This window comes from Zootoca vivipara, chromosome 15 (genome assembly GCF_965207765.1).
Source record: "Zootoca vivipara chromosome 15, rZooViv2.hap1.1, whole genome shotgun sequence".
Taxonomy (NCBI): domain Eukaryota; kingdom Metazoa; phylum Chordata; class Lepidosauria; order Squamata; family Lacertidae; genus Zootoca; species Zootoca vivipara.
The window spans coordinates 21,953,998-21,973,178 of NC_142598.1; the positions used below are offsets into that span (position 1 = coordinate 21,953,998).

A 19,181-nucleotide genomic window follows, 5' to 3' on the forward strand; every position below is an offset into this window, starting at 1 on the left:
ATTCAGTTAAACAAGGTGACTGGCCTTGCTGCTTTTCAAGTTTCCGCACAGGACATTAGCACTGAGCCAGGCCTCGGTTAGAAAAACTGTATCAAAAGTCTCAGGTCCGACAGATGAAATAGAACAGATTGTGTTGATAAAAACAGTAATCAGAGGAGGATCAAAGCTTATCAGAGGTACTGACTCTGTTTGGTGAGGCTTTGCGCTTATCAAGGAAGAAATCTATCATGGGGCCAAGAGGGCTAGTAGAACCAGTGGCAGCAAAACTGTTTTGTTTGTGAAGAAAACCCTCTGCCACCTTGTTCCTTGGCCACCGCAAATTAATGGATTTCTCCCACCCAACAATCCCAAACTAAAGTGGCCAAAAATGCTCCTCACTTTCGAGGTGAGTGCCTAGAAGTGTGTGTGTGAAGGGAGAATTCATCCAGTGCTAGTCAGAAACCACGCAAACCTCTGTAGGAGCACCACAACTAAAAAGGCCCTGTCTCAAGCCACAACTCATCTTCTCCAATGAAAATAGAGATGTCCTAAGGAAAAGCAGGACATTCCGGGATCAAATCAGAAACCGGGATGGCTTCCGTAAATCTGGGACTCTCCCTGGAAAACAGGGACACTTGGAGGGTTCGAAAATCGAGTAGAGGAAGTGCAATGCGAACTTAATCCAGCTCTTCATTATTAGCTATTTCTCACATTTCCATCCTCCCTGTGCTCCAGGAACCTCAAGGAGCATGTTTGGCTCACCCTCTTGCAAAAGCCCTGTGAAGTAGCAGGTTAGGCTGAGGTAGTGACTGCAAAAGGCTAGCCCACGCCTGCTACAAATGGACCTCAGTTTACATGTTACGATGGAGGAGCTATGACTACTCTCCTCCTTGGACAATAAAAATACCTGCATTTATTTACATTGCAATTAAGTATGTTTTAGTCCATACTGGTTTATTGTTGGCAGACCTCGGTGCATTGTCAAGGTAAGATTGATGTTAGGCTACTGTCCTGTGTGCCTTTGCATTGGAAGAAGCCCATGAACACAGTAATACTTACTTCTGAGCAAATGCAAATGAAGGGAGGGAATGAGATTAATCCAGTTTAAAAGGGCCTTTCAGGTACATTCCGGCCTTGGCATTCTAAGATAAACTGCATTCATCCTCGCAATGGCATTTAGCTGTTTTATTGTTTGTTCGTTTTTTGCTTTACATCAGGAATGTGCAAACTATGTATTGAAGAAATGCAATACAAAAGAATCTTAGGGTGCCCAGCAGTAACTAATGATAAATTACAGCTGGAAAGTTGAGCAATACATCTATAAATGTCTCAGATGTTTAGGAGGGAGGCAAAATAGCACTGCCTATTCCACTTTTGCAGTGTTTCCCCCCCAGCCGGTTTGTTCATGGAATTGAAGGAGTAAAAGGAGCCTTCTCCACTGTGCAGGGGGAAAGTATAAGCTAATGACACACACAGAAGCCCATTTGATTTGATTTGTTGATTATCGTTTTCAAAAGTCTATGCCGTTTCCCCTCAATCATAGCTTACAAATATTTTTGGGTGGGGGTGGGGGGGGAGTTCTCCACAACCATTTTGAGGCAATATGGAAAGATTCCACTACATTGGAAATACAACTTTTAGATCTCCAGTGGGAACTTTTCAGTCCGTACTCGGAAACGTTTTAGTACAAATCCAAATGAAATACATGTGAATTGGATGAAAGGATTTCCTGAGGGTTACCCTAACATTAGACGGAGTGAGGCAAGTGCCTCAGGTGGCAGGTGCCCAAGAACAGCAGCCCCACCCCAGCCATTCCTCCTCATCCTATCATACACCCTCCTCAATTAACCTACTGGCCTCAGGCTTACTGGAGGATGCTGCCCCATAACCAGTGTTCCTGTTAAGATCCAGTCAGCTTCTACATGGTATAGAATGGGGCGCCATCTTGTCTTTTGCCTCAGGCAGCAAATTGCCTTAGGCCAAGCTCTGGAACTTTCCACTGGATTGTGCCAGATTTCTGAGGTAAAAATCTACAGCTGTATCATTCCCCAAAGAATTCCGGGAATTGCAATTTGTTACGGGTGCTGAGAGTTATTAGGAAACCCCTCATGGAGCTACAATTCTCCAGAGAAAAGGTTTTCATTACATTGCTCAATTCTTTCATTTCTACCTGAAAAAGCAGCAAGGAATGCTCTAGTTAAACACACACACACGTAAGAATTGTGTTCCAAGCCTTGACATTTCTCCTTCCAGTCCCCTTCATCTGTCATATGGAGATAATGACAGATACTTACACACCTCCAAGGGTGTCAATGAAACTCTTCAATATCCTGGAGTAGGAGTATTATTACTGCAGTTACTGTTACTGGAGCTGCCAAACAAGATCACAAAAATTAGCTCCCCAATCCAATGTCTCAATTATATGGCACGCAGCGATGACCAATAATAAAGGACAACGCCCTAAAAATGTAAACACACCTATCTGTTTGTCTATATGCGCTGCCCCATTATCCCTAAAGAAACAACAAGCTCTTCCCTACTATAGGAACTTGTATCTGCATCGAAATCATCGTTTCAAAAGCCAGCTGAAGGATAGGTTACTCACTGTCTTGATATGCTTCCAGTAATGCAGGCCAGTCTACACAGTGGATGGACTTGGACCAGGAAGACCTGAGTTCAAATTCCATGGAGACCTGAATTCCAATTCCCAGTCAGTTAAGAAGGTCAAAGGGCAGCCTTGAGGGCAGCACTGCCGTCTCTCAGCCTCATCCCAAGGTTTTGGGGGTCAAGAGTGGGGAAACCTCATGCAAACTACCCTAAGCTTCTCAGGAGAAGGGTGAAATACACATAGCAAGGCTGTTTCCAACACACCTGAAAAAAGGTTTGGTTAAGGATGAAGGATGAGGCAGATCAAAGAGCTCAATACTTTCTCAGGTGTGCCAGGTCTGACCTGAAGTCTCCAGGTGTGCCTGGCCTGCTTCAGGTGGCAGGTGGAAGGCTTGCATCTCCAGGTGTGTTGAGACTGCCTTTAAAATTGTTGGTGGTTTTCTGTGCTTTGACTTCCACTGCCTCCATATGACACTTCCAAGAGATGGTTTCACCAAAGAGAACAGCCAGGTCAAAGGAATCATCAAACTGTAGAGTTGGAAGTGGTCTAGTCCAGGCAAAAGCAACCTTCGGCCCTCCAGATGGTTTGGCCTACAACTCCCATGATCCCTAGCTAACTGGACCAGTGGTCAGGGATGATGGGAATTGTAGTCCAAAAAATCTGGAGGGCCGAAGGTTGCCTATGCCTGATATAAATGAACAAGCCTTGTTCTCTAGCTTGTGGATCTCTAAGCACTTTTTATATCTAGAACTGTGTTTGCCAAAAAACAATAATCTTTGTGTTAATTTATAAATAGGCTTTCCTCTCTGCAGTATGCACTGAACACCTCCGATAGATTTTTTTCGCCACTATGTAATGCACAGAGCAGCCCTCCAATGAAAAGCAGGCCTCCAAGTGAGTATAAAGAAGACCCTTTTCCAGGGCCGGCTCTAGGCCTGCCTCCGGTGGCGCAGGGCACCAGGGCACCAGGGGCGCCGCTGCGCCCGCTGAGAGGCGCGGCTGAGGCTGCCCCAGACGCACCTCCGCTGTTCAGCGGTTTCAGGCCGCTCTCCGGAGGCACGCGGGCCTGGGGCCGCCTCCGCCGAGCGCAGGGGCGTCGCAACAGGGGGCGGACAGCGCCCCCTGGCCCAGGGCCGGCCCTATAGCAGGCTGGGTGGCGCTGTGCAGCGGCGCCCGCCCGCTGCGATGGGAAACATGGGGGGGGCGCCGGAGGGATCCGTCGCACCACAGCGCCGGGCATGCTTAAGACGGCCCTGCCCTTTTCAGTACCTGCCTTTGCAAGAGCACACTGTGACCATGTCATAGGAAACTGCCTTGCACAGAGGACTCAGCTATACAGCTGCAAATAAAACGTTTTAAGTGTGTTGCAAAGTGCAATATACAAATGTGACAGTAGACGGCGACAGTGAGCTATGACAAATTCAATGTATTTTTCAAAACGTTTTTTCAAAAGCATTTTCACAGCGTTTTTTATATGTGTGTAGATTCCACCAGAGTCAGACCACTGGCCCATCTATCTTAGCATTGTGTACACAACTAGAAATTGGACTCCAGCATTCAGAGAAGGCATCTTGCCCCAGCAAATATTAATAGTATATAGCAAGGGTGTCAACTTGAATAAAATATTGGGGGGCGAAGGTAAGCCCCGCCCTGATTAATTGATCACGATGCAGCGTATGCACACCATTTGAATAGCAATGCCTATCAACTTTTGGGGGGCAGCCCCCTCAAATATTTTATTGGGGAGGTGAAGACCCCTCAGCCCCTAGGAGTTGGCTCTTATGCTATCTATCTATACTGTATTATATATTATTATTATTATTATTATTATTATTATTATTATTATTAATTTTATATATATAATTGTAAAAGGTCCATGTTTGTTATAGTCCACTTTTCTCCGAAACCGCTTGACCGATTCCGTTGAAATGACTCAGCCACAGCAACGCTGGGTTAGCTAAAAAAGGGTAAAGGGGCCCCTGACCATCAGGTCCAGTCGTGTCCGACTCTGGGGTTGCGGCGCTCATCTCGCTCTATAGGCCGAGGGAGCCGGCGTTTGTCCGCAGACAGCTTCCGGGTCATGTGGCCAGCATGACAAAGCTGCTTCTGGCGAACCAGAGCAGCGCACAGAAACACCGTTTACCTTCCCCCCTATTTATCTACTTGCACTTTGATGTGCTTTCGAACTGCTAGGTGGGCAGGAGCTGGGACCGAGCAACGGGAGCTCACCCCGTGAGTATAATATAAAATGCTGGTGCTTTTATATTCCTCTCAGGGTCCTCTTAAGCCAATGCCCTATGCAATCAAAGGACGTTCCCCACAGTCCCTTGGAAATGCCACAGGGGCTGCTGGAACACAGCTCCCAGATATCTCAGTTTCCCTGCCGCTTCACTCTGTCTTCCCAACCACACCAATATCCCCTCCCCCAAAGCAATGGCATTGGACCACTTGTCCAGCCAAGCTGGCCCAGACTCCTGAGAAATCTCGAAAGCCATAAACAAAATGACTTTGACCACGACCTATTGTAGATTCACGATAAATTATTGAAGGATGTTCCTATGATTATTTAACGAAAGGTATTGTGTGTCCGGATGTAGTTAAGGGGAGCACTTCATTAGGTATTTTGGCTGCACACTTGGAAACTTAGAGATTGCAGTTCCTGGGTGGTATAACAATAGGCAAGGGAAGGGGTAATCAGACCCAGCAAGCTTTCTCCTACTTTTCTTACGTCCTCCCATTTGCAGAAAATGAGAAACAAGAATGTGCGCTCTCTCTGTCTCTCTCTCCCCTACCCCATATTTCCGATTACATATGTTCCTCACCTCATCACTTGTAGAAACTGCAGCATCATGTAACACAGTGAGGTAGCCAAAGTCTATTGAACCAGCTTCCAAATCTCTCTCCCTCTCCCCACTACTCAGCCCCATTTTCTTTGCACACCCACCTTTCCCTGCTGCTTACAGAAACAAAGGCTTCAAGCATTTGAGTGCTGGTATCCACAGCAAGATGCAGATTAATGGAAAAGGTAACTGTCATGAGGGTGGCAGGTTACCCTTCTGATGCAAGCCCCAAAGTGTTGTATGCATCAGCCAAGAAGATTGCCCACCTTAAAAAGTTCTGTGGAGTCTCAGAATCTCCAACATGCATTTAGGAGAGACATAGAATGGCATTATAGAGGGCTTGGGGGCTAGTGTTTAAGTAGAGCACAGGCTACCTCAGGCATCCCCAAACTGTGGCCCTCCAGATGTTTTGGCCTACAACTCCCATGATCCCTAGCTAACAGGACCAGTGGTCAAGGATGATGGGAATTGTAGTCCAAAACATCTGGAGGGCCGAAGTCTGGGGATGCCTGGGCTACCTAATGTATCGTGATATATCAAAGCAATTTTTTCAGCACAAACATGAAAAAATAATAAAAATGACATGAAAATACCTCTCCTCCAACTAGCAACTTAAACATAACTCAAATTTTATGGTGTCCTTAGACGTGGAAGCATCAACCAATCACTTTATCCTGATAATAAGAACTGCGCATCACAACATTACACAAGCAGCAGGAGCCCGCTTAATATTAAGAATGCTTAGAAATTGTATAGGCTACTAATGAGATCAATTAACACCGAAGTAGGCATAAAACTGATATATCTATTTGTTTAAACCTTTGTTTAAATATTTGTTTAAATATATAAGCAATATATCAAGTGTGTGCGCTTGGGACTGATGGGGATGGTTTCTGTTATTTAGAGCAAAGCAGGTACGCATACTGTACAAGGGGATTTCAATACATAAGGGTTGTAGCTCTGGCATCTCCAGATAGGAATTGGAGACACCCTGGTCTGAAATCCTGGAGAAACACTACCAGTCATAACAGACTGAGCTAGATGGGCCAAGTGGTCAGACTCCATGCAAAGCACTTTCCTGGAATATGAACCTCCAACATCTGAAAGCCACCAAGCCATGCATAGCAGTCCATGGGGCAGGGAGGGACACAATACCAGCCTATTGCAAGTAAATTATGGAGAGGGGGAGAGGAGTGTGGTCAGGCACCCAAGCAGACTGCAAATGTGGGTGGGTGCCACAAATTCAGCAGGCCGGCAGTACTCCCTCTAATTGCATGAACTACGCTATCCTGAGCTCTGGCTCCATAGGGGAGAGTGGGAATATCGACTTGAACAAAATCAGCAGTGGTGACAACAATCTAGGTCCTTAGGCTGAAGCCTTTGACCTTACTCTGGTTCCTTGTTCTCAAATCAGTGTGCTTCATCGACCTCTTCCTTCACACAAAAAAGGAAAAATGTTCTGCAATGTTTTGGGTTTTTTTTCCCCCTTCTAGAGACAATGTGTTCAGAAAAAAGTCTACCAGTTCAGTAACGTATATACTCAGTATATATAACAAGACTTAAATATTATTCTCAGGGCGCTTCCAGACCAAGGATTTTTCGGGAGTCAGACAAGTCAGCGCAGTGTACCTGACTGACACACAAAGGCAGACTGGGGTCTAGCAGGTTCAGTGCAGGCAGCAGCACCAGGAAGAATGACTAAAGTAAGGGCAGCCATAGGGGTACCTTCCAGGTGTTGTTAGACTACAACCTCCATCATCCTAGCCCAGTGGCCATGCTGGCTGGAACTGATGGGAGTCGGCATCCAATAACATCTGGCAGGTGCCACATTGACTATTGCTGGACCAAAATATGAACCACCCCTAGGCAGTGGCGTGTGGTCAGTGGACTAGGGGTACTAGGCCAGTCCCCTAAATGTTCCCCTGGCTCCTCCTTCCCAAAGCTCAGGAAGCTTCTGCCCAGCTTAGGGAGGGAGATGCAATGCTAGCAAGCACAACATCGCCCTCACAAGCTGGTGCCTCTGGCCTTAACTGTTCCCCAACAAAAAATTCCACAGCATGCCACTGACCCTCGGGTAGCTTATACAGTACCGCATCCTTGAAGTTACTTGTTCTCCGTGCTTCCAGTTCCGCACATCATTGGGAAGCTGCCACCTGGATGCAAACTACACATTGGAGGGCTGAATATGGTGCACCAGTTGCAGACTGGCTCCCATAGTACCCTTGAATTCAACTTCGAACTAATTCTCCCAGTCTCATTGTGCCTGGTAAGGTAGATGCTGGGGTTTGAACTTGAATTAGCTCACGCAATAAAATCAAGTCCACACATTCAGAAATAGCTAGGTAAGGACTTAAGAACACAAGAAGAGCCTGCTGGAGCAGGCCAACACCCAGGTCCAGCATCCTGCTCTCACAGTGGCCAGCCAGATACCTATGGGGAACCCACAAGAAGAATTGGAGCACAGGAGCACTCTCCCCTCTTGTGGTTTCCAGCAACATCATTGCCTCCAACTATGGAGGCAAAGCATGGCTGGTAGCTGTCGATAGTCTTATCCTCCATGATTTTTTAATGTAGTTCAAGTTGGTGGCCATCACAGTTTCCTGTGGGAGGGAGTTCCACAGTTTAACTATGCAATGCATGAAGAAGTACTTTATTTTATCTGTCCCAGATTTTCCAACATTCAGCTTCATTGAATACTGTATCTCACAATGTAGAATAAGGTCTTTCACATTATGGTTTGCCCTAAAAAAATTATTAACCCAAAATGGCATTTCCTGAGGCTAGAGGTTGTTGTATTCATTTACCAATCATGGTGCACCCACACTCTCCCCAATTCTCTTCCTCATCCACATAAAGTGCATCGTATAATATCCCACCCCACAAACCACAATCTGCTCTATCATCAGCCACCACAAAAGCAAGCAGCTGCAATGGTCAACCATCTTGCTCATTATGGGCACCCAAAGGACAGTCTTAAGAAATGGATGGATGCGTGAATTCAAAAACTGCAGCAGCACTCCCCACTCCATGCATGTTCTGTCCCATGGCATGATGAACAACGACTTGTCTCTTTACTAGGACCAAGACAACAGACAAAAGAGGTGGCAGGACCAGAGGGGACCTACTCAGTCATCAAGCATGATGCTCACCGAATCCGCAAACCACATATACAGTACTTTTTTTAAAAAAAATAATAATATATCTTTCTTCTTTCTCTTCCCCACTCACTCTCTTTTTGCACATACTTCTGACTTTCCAAACCATTGCCAAGCCAGGTGTGTGATATGTTACTGTTTGGACATGTTCACTGTAGTGCCATTTCTGTCAATCAGACTTCAGGTCGCACTGCCCAAAGCTAAACAAGCGTACCTGACCTAATTTGTTGTAGAAGCAACAGAATGTTCCAACTGGCAGAGAATAAGCAGTGCTTCATTTGCAAAAGATGCTGCCAGGGTTCTGCCCTACCTGGGTCATGCCCTCTCACCTAGATGCACTTTTCTCCCTAATCTCTGCTACGCAAAATGCTGTTAGTGGGCAATGACTCAGCGATGAGGGATATGCACCTTACACATGCTCAGAGGCATTTTCGCTGCCAGCTTCAGGCGTGCCTGAGTTGAGAGCACCTGGCATCACAGTCCGGTTCCAGGGCTCCGTCACCAAGGAACTTTGGCAAAATCCTCAGGTGCCACATCCTGCCAACATGTTATTTAATCGCAAGATTTCTAACAACACAAAAGGCATGCAAGACAATCCTAAAGTCTTACAGCTCCCTCAAAATGTGGATTTGCAGCTTCCATAAGACCAGAAGAGGAAGAGTGAGGAACAAACACACACACACACACACACACACACACAACACACACACACACAGGCCTTCCATCCCTAGGGTTCAAGCCCTTCTTTCCTGAGCACCCCATAAAAAAGAGGAGCGGGAGAGACCCTCTTTTCTCAGTGCTACTGGTGGACAGGAAGCACAGAATACAATACAGTATAGTCTGTATCTCAGGCAGGTGAGCAGCTGAAGCTGCGGAGATCGAGTTACAACTCCTGTCCTGAGCCGAGGAAAATAGCTCAGAGGACAAATCACCGGGAAAATAGGTTCCTGTATAACATCTCATCCCCAGAAAGTTCAGTACAGGTAAATAGCCGGTCCCCTTCCACCTGTTCTAAGACAGGTCCCCGAGGGGGGCGTCCCAAGGAAAGTGAAGAGATGGAAATGTGATTTTTGAAAATAATAAGAGTATATGTATAGATGAATTATCTTGCGGAATCTTCACATGGCATGCTGGGCAGGGCACGATTTCCCCCTCAGCCCCACACGCGTGCCTCTGGACACTAAGCGTAACAGAAAGTCACTCTGCCCATGCTCAGAGGCACCCTCTCTCCCACGGAAGTCAAGGCTTCCGGGGGCCGGCGGTGCCCTCGCCCGTGGGAACTTACCTCTTCTGCTGCAGCAGGTTGATTTCGTCGAGGCGCCGGTCCCAGGACTTCTCGCCCTGCAGCCTGCGCCGAAGGGCCGCCCAGAGGCCCAGGAGGAAGCTGCGGTTCCCGGGCAGCAGCATCCCCATCGCTCCACCGCCGAGGCCTCAGCAGCGCCTCCGCCCAGGTGGCGGACGCGAACCTGGGTCCGGCTGCGGGAGGCCAGCGCCGGGCTGCTCCGCAGGCAAAGGAGGCAGCGGCAGAGCCAGGTAGGAAGAGGACGAGAGGCGCTTGCAACATCTGGCCGCAGTGGCCGGGACTTGGCGGAGCGCACAACCTGGCGGCGGGAGGGAACCTGGGAGAGGAGGAGGAGGCGAGGAGAAGATCCGCCCTGCCCGGCGCGCCTCCCCAGCAACCGGCTCTCTTGGGAGTTCAAGAGACGCGCGGGACTCCGCTTAGCACGGGGCAGGCAAGAGGTGCAGCAAACACAGCAAAAGTTTTTGGGGGAGTGCATAGGAGCCAACTTCTAGGGGCCGAGGTCCCTTTGGCCGCCCAATAAAATATTTGAGGGGGCGGTCGCGCACCCCAAAATTAATGGGCATTGCCATTCAAATAGTGCGTGCGCACTGCGTCATGTGATTGATAGTGTGGGGCGGGGCTTACCTCGCCCCGCCCCCATATTTCATTCAAGTTGGCACACCTGTTTGTTACTTCTTAGCATCTTTTGGGGAAGCTTCATCTTTTTTTGTGAAAAAAGCTGCTTTACCTTTACCATAAAATCGCAGAGTTGGAAAAGACTCCCACAGCTATCTCTGAGTGGGCTCGAACCACCAACCTTCTGGTTTATAACAAGACAAGGGACAACAGCCCCTAGGAGTTGGTACACTTTGCATGCAGCCCCCTAATCTGCCACAGCTTGGAGTGGGGTGGAGGCCTGCTTTGAGCAAGTCTCTTGATTAAGGGCTGAGGATAGTTGCACTCAGAATTATATAATTGTAGGGCTGAAAGGAACCTGAATCTAGTCCAACCCCCTGCAATGCAGGTATCTTTCAACCAGAATGGGACTTGAACCCAGGACCCTGAAATTAAGAGTCTCGTGCTCTTACCGACTGAGCTATCCCACTGTTCTAATCTCGGGGAGCTGGCTTTAAGTGCTCCCTGTAGAGTTGCCATTTTCTCACCCCCACTCCTGTGCTTTTGATAGATACACAGTTTTGGCCAGCTACCTATCCCAGGACTTCTCACACACAACAGATAGCAATCCATAGGTATCTTGTACTTTCTTGAGACGCACTGCTGTTTGATGCACTTAATCCAGGCAAATCCCCAAACTTCGGCCCTCCAGATTTTTTGGACTACAATTCCCACCATCCCCGACCACTGGTCCTGTTAGCTAGGGATCATGGGAGTTGTAGGCCAAAACATCTGGAGGGCCACAGTTTGGGGGTGCCTGACTTAATCCATCTTCCACCAGGCAGCTGTTGCACATCTGCAGATGACAACCAACCTTGGGCATGTGGCAGGCCCAGGGCAAAGTCAAATTATGTGCATCAGGTGAAGACATCCCGGCCTCCTCTCTAGTTCGTAGGCAACATGAAAACGCAACTTGAAATGCACATAGGCCACTCGTCGCCTCCCCATTTGTAAAACAGGATTCAATAGTTTTCAAAGTAGGAAGTTAAAAGGTGTTACGAAATGATACCAGTATATAGTGTTTTCCCTATAGACTTCAGTGTTTTAGGTTTTTGTTGTTGTTGTTTTTCCAGTTGAGACATCTGGCATCAGACCATTTTTTTAGCCTTCCCGACAGGATTTTTATGGAAATAATAGGAAAAGATAGAGGAAGATCAATGCATTAGAGAGCTTAAATTGAGGATAACCTTCTTCAAGGCCACAACTTACTGAGAACAAGCCTCTCCTGTTAAGTCAAGTTCTTGAGAGATTTTGCAGTAGGCATTGTAGTATTTGCAAGAATTGAATTACATAATGGTTTATTTATTTGCGAGTACATTTCCAAAGCTTCGCCTCTTCTTTTGCTGTTCCTGGCACTTAGCACTACCTCCCCCTTTCCCTTTAAAGTATGAACAAGTGTAGCAAAACCGCTTAAAGCAAAATATCCCATGTTGTTGAGCAGCAGCACCCCCTCCCCCCAAAATATTCCCTTTTCCAGGTACTGTATCTCCCCAAATCCCTGCTCAGAAGACAGTTGCTGTACCCACCAGATGACTGGACCAATTATTATTAAATATGGAAGTCCTACAGCTCACCAGGTAGTCGTGAGTACATCATTTCATCTCTGCTTAGCCTGTCTCACAGAGATGTTGACATAGGCATAGTCAGGGAGTGGGGACAGCTACCCCCCCCATCAAGTAAATAAATAAAAATAACTAAAAGTAGAAATAATCAGAATGTTTGAAATTGAAATGCTTGCTGAGGTCACTTGGATGGTGTTGTGGAACATTCTGGCGAAGATTTTGACGGGTTTTTCTGATCGCTTGGGGTCAAAAGAAAGTAATTGGAAGCAACTGTTGCTGAAACATTTCATTCCGGAATCTACTAGACGGAGGATGATGACAGGTGGGTGTCCTGCCCCTCCCCCCACAACATAAATCCTGGTTACGCCCATGGTTGTGGAGGAGGCTAAAAGGGCAACCAACATACACCTACTCTTCTGAGATCCTGCAAGGAAGAGCAATAATCAAAATTAGTGAGTGCGCTGCATCTCTCTCAGAATGCACAGAGAGAATCGTACCAGGAAGAAGTCTTTTTGCTATGTTCCCATCAACGGATACTAGTTTCATGATATTTCCATAATAATTTCAACAACTTCTTCAATAATAAATTAACAACTTCTTCCAGAGCATTTCTTGTTATGCAGCAATGCCAGATTCTGTGACAACACTTGTGCGGTTTTTGAATTTCTGCCCCACATTCGCTCCTAAATAGAGATGGAAGGATATGTCATTTTCAATTCTCTTGCTTGCTCATTTCCCCAGTCTTATTATAGTCAGTTACCCACATTTCTGCAGCAATTTGTGATTTCTTTTTAAAAAAATCCTCATGAAAATTCTCCAGCATTTCTGTGCTGATTTCCCCTAGCACATTTTTGTATGCAATGCTGACTAACGTGCATATTTTTTGCAAAGCAATTTCCCCTAATTAATGCATTTTTCTGTAAGTTATTTTCGCAAATATACTCATTTTATGCACATTTCTCCCGAACATGAGCATTTTTGTAAACACTTCAGTTTGGTTGGAGAATCCTAGCGCAAAATCAGGATACATGCTAATTTTGAAGGATAGCTGTTTTGGTTCTAATATTGTATTGGAAGGTGTCAATTTTAGTGGTTCAGCTTTAAAGGTGGACTGAACTGAATTTTGCCCTACTCCTGTTTCTGTAGCCTATAGGACTTGTGATGCAACAGAAGAGCAAAACAAAAAAAACAAAAAACCATGTGCAGGAGTAACTCTAGGAAGCTTTAATAGTTGTAATCATGATAAGCATCTAAAACTAACTATTGTGTAGTCAATAAAACAAATAGCGCTGCCTGTAGGCTTACAATCTACAAAATAAAAATATAAAGGAAAGTAGCTCAGTTAATACCTGGGATAGCTCAAGTCAGTAGAGCATAAGACTCTTGATCTCAGGGACATGGGTTTGAGCCCCACGTTGGGCAGGAGATTCCTGCATTGCAGGGGGTTGGACTAGATGACCCTTGGAGTCCCTTCCAATTATTATTCTCTGGAATAAACAGTGGAAGCTGCTTCATTAGGGCAAATGGGGTGGTGCCCCACCGACCTCAGTCTACCTTCATGGAACTCCCACCTGCCTGCCTCCTCATACTTACAATTAGTAGGGGGCACAGGCTTTCGGCTTCCCCCTCCTTCTGTGGAGAACTCATAGGAAAGAAGATGAGGGTGAAACTAGAATGTGTTGACTCCATCTGTGGTTCACTCTGGCACCACCTATTGTCGGCTTGCCCACCTTCCATTCCACCAGTCCCAATGGGGACTGGCTGCTACTGGGAAAGAAGGGAAACAGACCAGAAGGAGAAATGGCAGAGGTGATGGAGAAGAGTTAAAAACCGCCAGCTTAACAACAATGTAATACATTACAATGAGCAGGAGCAAGCAAAAGGGGGGCGGGATCTGAACCAGTTTAAGACTACAAACCCATAAGTGAAGATGCATGCACCTAAGGCTTTTTAAAAAAAGATTTATGGTTTTCAGTTTTATACTTTTCAATAATTTTACAATCATTTCAATATTTCAAAACTTGACTTCCTTCCCCCTCTTTCTGCAGTTCCTTAAATTTATTTTTAATACTATCTGCAGATCCAAATTAACTTAATTTGCTCATTTATTCATCCACTTTAAATATATACTCTTATAAAACTGCAGGTTATTACAATAATCCTGCCAAGGTTCTTATCTGTTTACAGTTTGTTTGTGAAATATTCCATAAACCATTTCCATTCTTTTATAAAAAGTTTGTTATCTTGATTCCCCCCCCCCCAGTAAGTTTCGCCATTTCTGCATATTCCATAAGTTTTTGTATCCATTCTTCTTTTGCTGGGACTTCTTTCGATTTTGGGGCAAGTAACATTCTTGCCGCTGTAGTCGCATGCATGAATAAATTTCTATACAGTTTGGGTAGTTCTGTCCCTATAATTCCCTACACACACACACACACACACACACACACACACACACACACACACACACACACACACAATTACTTTACTAACTAAAAGCCAAACCACCCAAGGCTTTTAGTTAGTAAAGTAATTAAATAAATAGTTAAAAAATGGAATCACAACTTGGAACCAGACAGAATTTGAATCTGCTGAGGGGTTTTCCAAATAAAGTTGCTGCCTAGGACTAGGGAAACAGAACTATAAACAGAATTTCTCAGGCTTCCCATGATGAACAACATTTTAAGGCTTAGGTAGCACATGGCACTGTTCAGAGGTTGGTGGACTAGAACTCCCATAATCCCTGACCATTCGACATCCTAGCTGGTCCTGATGGGAGTTGGAGTCCAGGAACGTCTGAAGGGCATTATCTCATCAGCTCCTGATTACCTTTCTGAGCCATGCTGAATTTTGGTTAGGGTAAATGGCTATCACAATATACAGTTGTCTCATACAAGTTGTCTTGTACCTTTGGTGAAAAGGTGTAAGAAATGCAAAAAGCTGTTTGAATCTGGGGGGGGGTTAGACAGAACCCTACAGTGCTCTTTCTAATGCAATGCATAGAGCATAGACACATGAAAGTACAGCTCAATATCAGAGCTCACCCTTTGCATATAAGGCTCATCTTCAGGGAAAGACACCTGTCTAACTAAAGTTAAAGTTCGTTCGTCACAAAACACACTTACCAGGGCATTAGATCCATTGAATTCAATGGGAATTGCTTCTGAGCAGGCACATGTGGGATTGCACTGCAATCAGTTTGTCAGTCATTTCCTTAGTAGCCCATTTAGGAGAAGGAAAACGCTGAACCTAAACCTCCGCTGCCTTGGGGGATATCTTTGGGAGAAGAAAAGGCTAAGGAGCAAACCCTACAAAAATCCGGAGTCGAGTCCCTAAGGCGATTGGATGGCGCCTTCTTGTACGCCTCCTTCCAGCAACTCCTGCAGCCAAGCTGGCACCAAACATATTGCTCTGCTTTCCTTTGGGCCACATCAATGAGGCCAAGACGGGGGCAGCCCAGGACCTCCATACAGGCTTGTGCCCCCAGAAAGATCACTGCAGTGGTGCTAATGAACTGGTTTGACTTCACCCTTGTCTCTCAAGATAGATGCCAACAATGAGAAGCTCCCTCCCTCCCTCCCCCCCCTCTCTCTCTCTGCGAAGTTTACAACACTCTAAAAAATACATTAAAATAAATAAATGAGAAACCCACATTTTACAGAACAGTTTAGATCAGACACTCCCTTATAACATCAGTGCAAATGGAATCACCAATGTATGGTCCCATCAAATCTACTGACATATCCAAAACACAAAAATGCTATGCACCAGGTATGTATTTACAGGCACCTTCACTTCAACAGTTATCTCCTGAGGATAAGCTTGTAGTAAATGGTAGGGTAAACTCACACCCTTCCCTGGAGTCCTCTGTTCTCACCAGGGAGTACCCACAATCATTGCTATCGTCTAGCAAGCTTAGACATTCCCCATCCTTGCCACTCTCCTGCTCTCACTGGGGAGCATCTACAAGGAGCCATTTCACCCCTGCATGATACCAGTAAAAACAACAAGAGATGGTGCACCCTCAGGGTAACTCCGAAAGGCAATCTGCAGTAGCATTGCTGGTTATCGGTTTGTGAGCTGGGAGTGTCCCCAGCAAGCCACAGGTGCCTCTAATCAGCTCCTCCGGGTTCTTCCCATGCTCATCACTGCCCAGCCAACAGGGTCTGCAATCCACCAGCCAAGAGCCCTCTGCTCTTACCCCCCTTTGGCTCACACCTGAAGCAAGCTGCGAGACTTAAATAGCCAAATGCCCTGGAGGAGGGACTAAACAGCTGACAAACATTCAGGCTGAGCTGGTCCAGGTGGCATCAGTCTGTCCCCAGTTTTCTCTCCCCCTCTGCCTGAAGCAAGATGCAAGGCTTAAGGAGCCAAGTTCTTGACAGAAGGAACAAACAGCAGAGAAGCATTCAGGCTGAGCTGGTCAGGGTAGACTCTCCCCCATAATCCCAGCCCAGTTTTCTACTGTTGTTTGAGGCTGCAAATATTAGGAAATAGTAAGGATACACAGAATGTCGTCCCATTTTCATTTTCAGATCAAAGCTACAGACTCTACAAGTACCCGTATTTTCCAGGGACAGTCCCAGATTTACAGAAGCTGTTCCAGTTTATGATTTGATCCCAGAATGTCCCGCTTTTCCTTAGGAAGTCTCTATTTTTATTGGAGAAATGTTGGAGCATATGGAGTTAAGCGACCCAAGGTGATAAGTAGGGAAGTTTTTTTAAAAAGGTTTAATGTTTTCTTAGGTTTTTATATATGTTGGAAGCTGCCCAGAGTGACTGGGCCAATATTATTATTATTATTATTATTATTATTATTATTATTATTATTATTATTTATTTTATTATCATCATCATCATTACGGTAAATAGGATGTCCCTATTTTTATCAGAGGAAGGTTGGAGGGCACAGAGCTATTGCTTGGATGGGAGATTAGAACTATGTGTCAGACATCCTTTAATTGTATTCTCTCCATATACCCCTTATTCACTGCCATTGCGAATGTGGAATAAGGGGTCAGAGAGAGCATCACAAATAGCCAATCAGATTAGATCTGATCACAGTGCTTCACGGATCAGCCAGATGAGAAACACACAATGAACAGCAAAGATAATATCACAACATCTTGAAGCCAGTAAGATATGGTTTTCTGTTAACAATGTGAGGGCAATTCAGAAGTACAGCAATGCTTTCTGAACAGGAAAAATATTTTCAAAGCAATTATTGTTATTATTCATTAAATTTCTATACTGCCCTTAATATGAGGATCAAAGGGCAGTTTACAATATAAAAACACAAAAATACATACCATAACAACAAACAAAAGCAATAAACACCCTCCACATGCAGTTTAAAAGGCCATATATTGTTTATATTAGCCAAAGGCCTGGGAGAAGAGGAATGTTTTTGCCTGACACCTAAAGATAGGCCTATGTAATGAAGGTGCCAGGAGAGCCTCTTTGGAGAGAGCATTCACAAGCAATTCCCGAAGGATCATAAACAGGGTGTGAGTGTGTGATGTTTTTATACTGCAAAAAACCCCAAAAACCCTTTCAGCTTAACTCTGGAAAATATATTCAGGATTCACCCATAAATGAATGTAAAATGACAGCACTGAAATTAGAGTTTGCATTTCAGATGTAAAACGTTTGTTGCAGTCTTCAAATGCTTTTCTATTTTGACATCTCTTCGTTGTCTTGATTTTTCCAGGAAGCAAATGCACAATCTACACTTGCATGCTGTCTTATACTATCATTTACTAAATAAAATTATATATCAGCTGCTGTCAGACACCAATTACTGTTGCATGCCATCTGTCACATACTGTCAGCTGTTAAATATCAAACTCATACGTAGCGTTATCAAATACAGGTATTCAATATTTGAAAAATATTAGGTATTTGGAGAATATTCGAAGAAGATTCAACATTTAAATCTGCAGAGGAGGATTTGGGGGTAACAATTTATTTCATTTCCATGCTTTCAAATTGTCTAATGTGTGTGTAGTATGTTAAGTTCATGAGCTTCAGCCAATAATAAACCGAACAGGAAACATTAAGTGTCTCTTACTTTATTTTCAGTACTAGCTTGGATGTAATTCTCCAGCTCTTTCCACTCACAAGGTAACCGATTCTGTAAAATATCACCCTGGAATTTCCTGCCACTTGAGAATATAGAACAATATTTCCCCTTTCTCCCTTCAGTACTTCCCCTTTGTTTGTATGATTGCATCACTGCCTGCCTATCTACCTAAACATTCAAGGACTAGAAAAGGACAAGCTTTGCTTTTGTCAACATTGCAAAGAAAGGGAGATTCCCAAATTTATATACAAAGAACGCATACCAAATGTTCTGAGTTTTTCATTCTATAAGGGCTAGAGGTGGGAAATTTAAACAGCTAGGCTTCAAAAGATGTGGCAATTGTGTGAGCTTACAGGAGTTCCACTCATGCATGCAATGTGATTGTGGGGAAGAGGGGGGGGGCTGAAATGGGAATGTGTGCAAGGCCAACACCCCAAATCCCAGCCTGCAATAGGTCCATTTCCTGCCTTTCCATATCCTGTGTAAAGTTCTGAAGGAAGATTCCACATTCAAAATAAAAAGCAGAGCCAATGCACGCTGAGATGTTTGGGTGGGATCTGCCATGAGCCCCATGGAGACATCATGGTGGGAATAGTCTGAGGTGACAGAGGAAAGTGCCAGAATTGAACTCCAGTGGGCTGGTGGGCATTGACTCAAACCCTGGGGAGGAGCCAATCTGACTATCAGGCTTATGTCAGGCTTATGTCTGAATCAGGCTTATGTCAGGCTTATGTGCCAGAATCGCCCCTGCCCCCAAAAGACCCTCCTCCCATCAAAGAGGTGCCTGCCAAGAGATATTATTATTATTATTATTATTATTATTATTATTATTATTATTATTATTAGCCAGCCCCATCATCAAGGACATGGATATGATTGTACTTGTGCAGACAGACTCAGGAAACGCAGCCTACTTGAAGGTTTGCCCACTTACCTGCTTGGTCCCATGCTTTGGGATGCCAACTATGCAGATTTCATTTACATTGGAACCTCTACTT

The 19,181-nt window shown here is 45.1% G+C and overlaps 1 protein-coding gene across 1 annotated transcript in view; it reads right to left on the reverse strand.

Moving 5' to 3' along the window:
- Positions 1 to 10,157, reverse strand: part of LOC118075360 (transient receptor potential cation channel subfamily V member 6) — a 69,476-nt gene extending 59,319 nt beyond the window's left edge. The window contains exon 1 of the mRNA XM_035097275.3: positions 9,868 to 10,157. Coding sequence (XP_034953166.2) covers positions 9,868 to 9,995 — 128 coding nt within the window. The 5' untranslated portion in view covers positions 9,996 to 10,157. The remainder of the gene's footprint in view (positions 1 to 9,867) is intronic.
- Between the last annotated feature and the right edge of the window lie 9,024 nt (positions 10,158 to 19,181).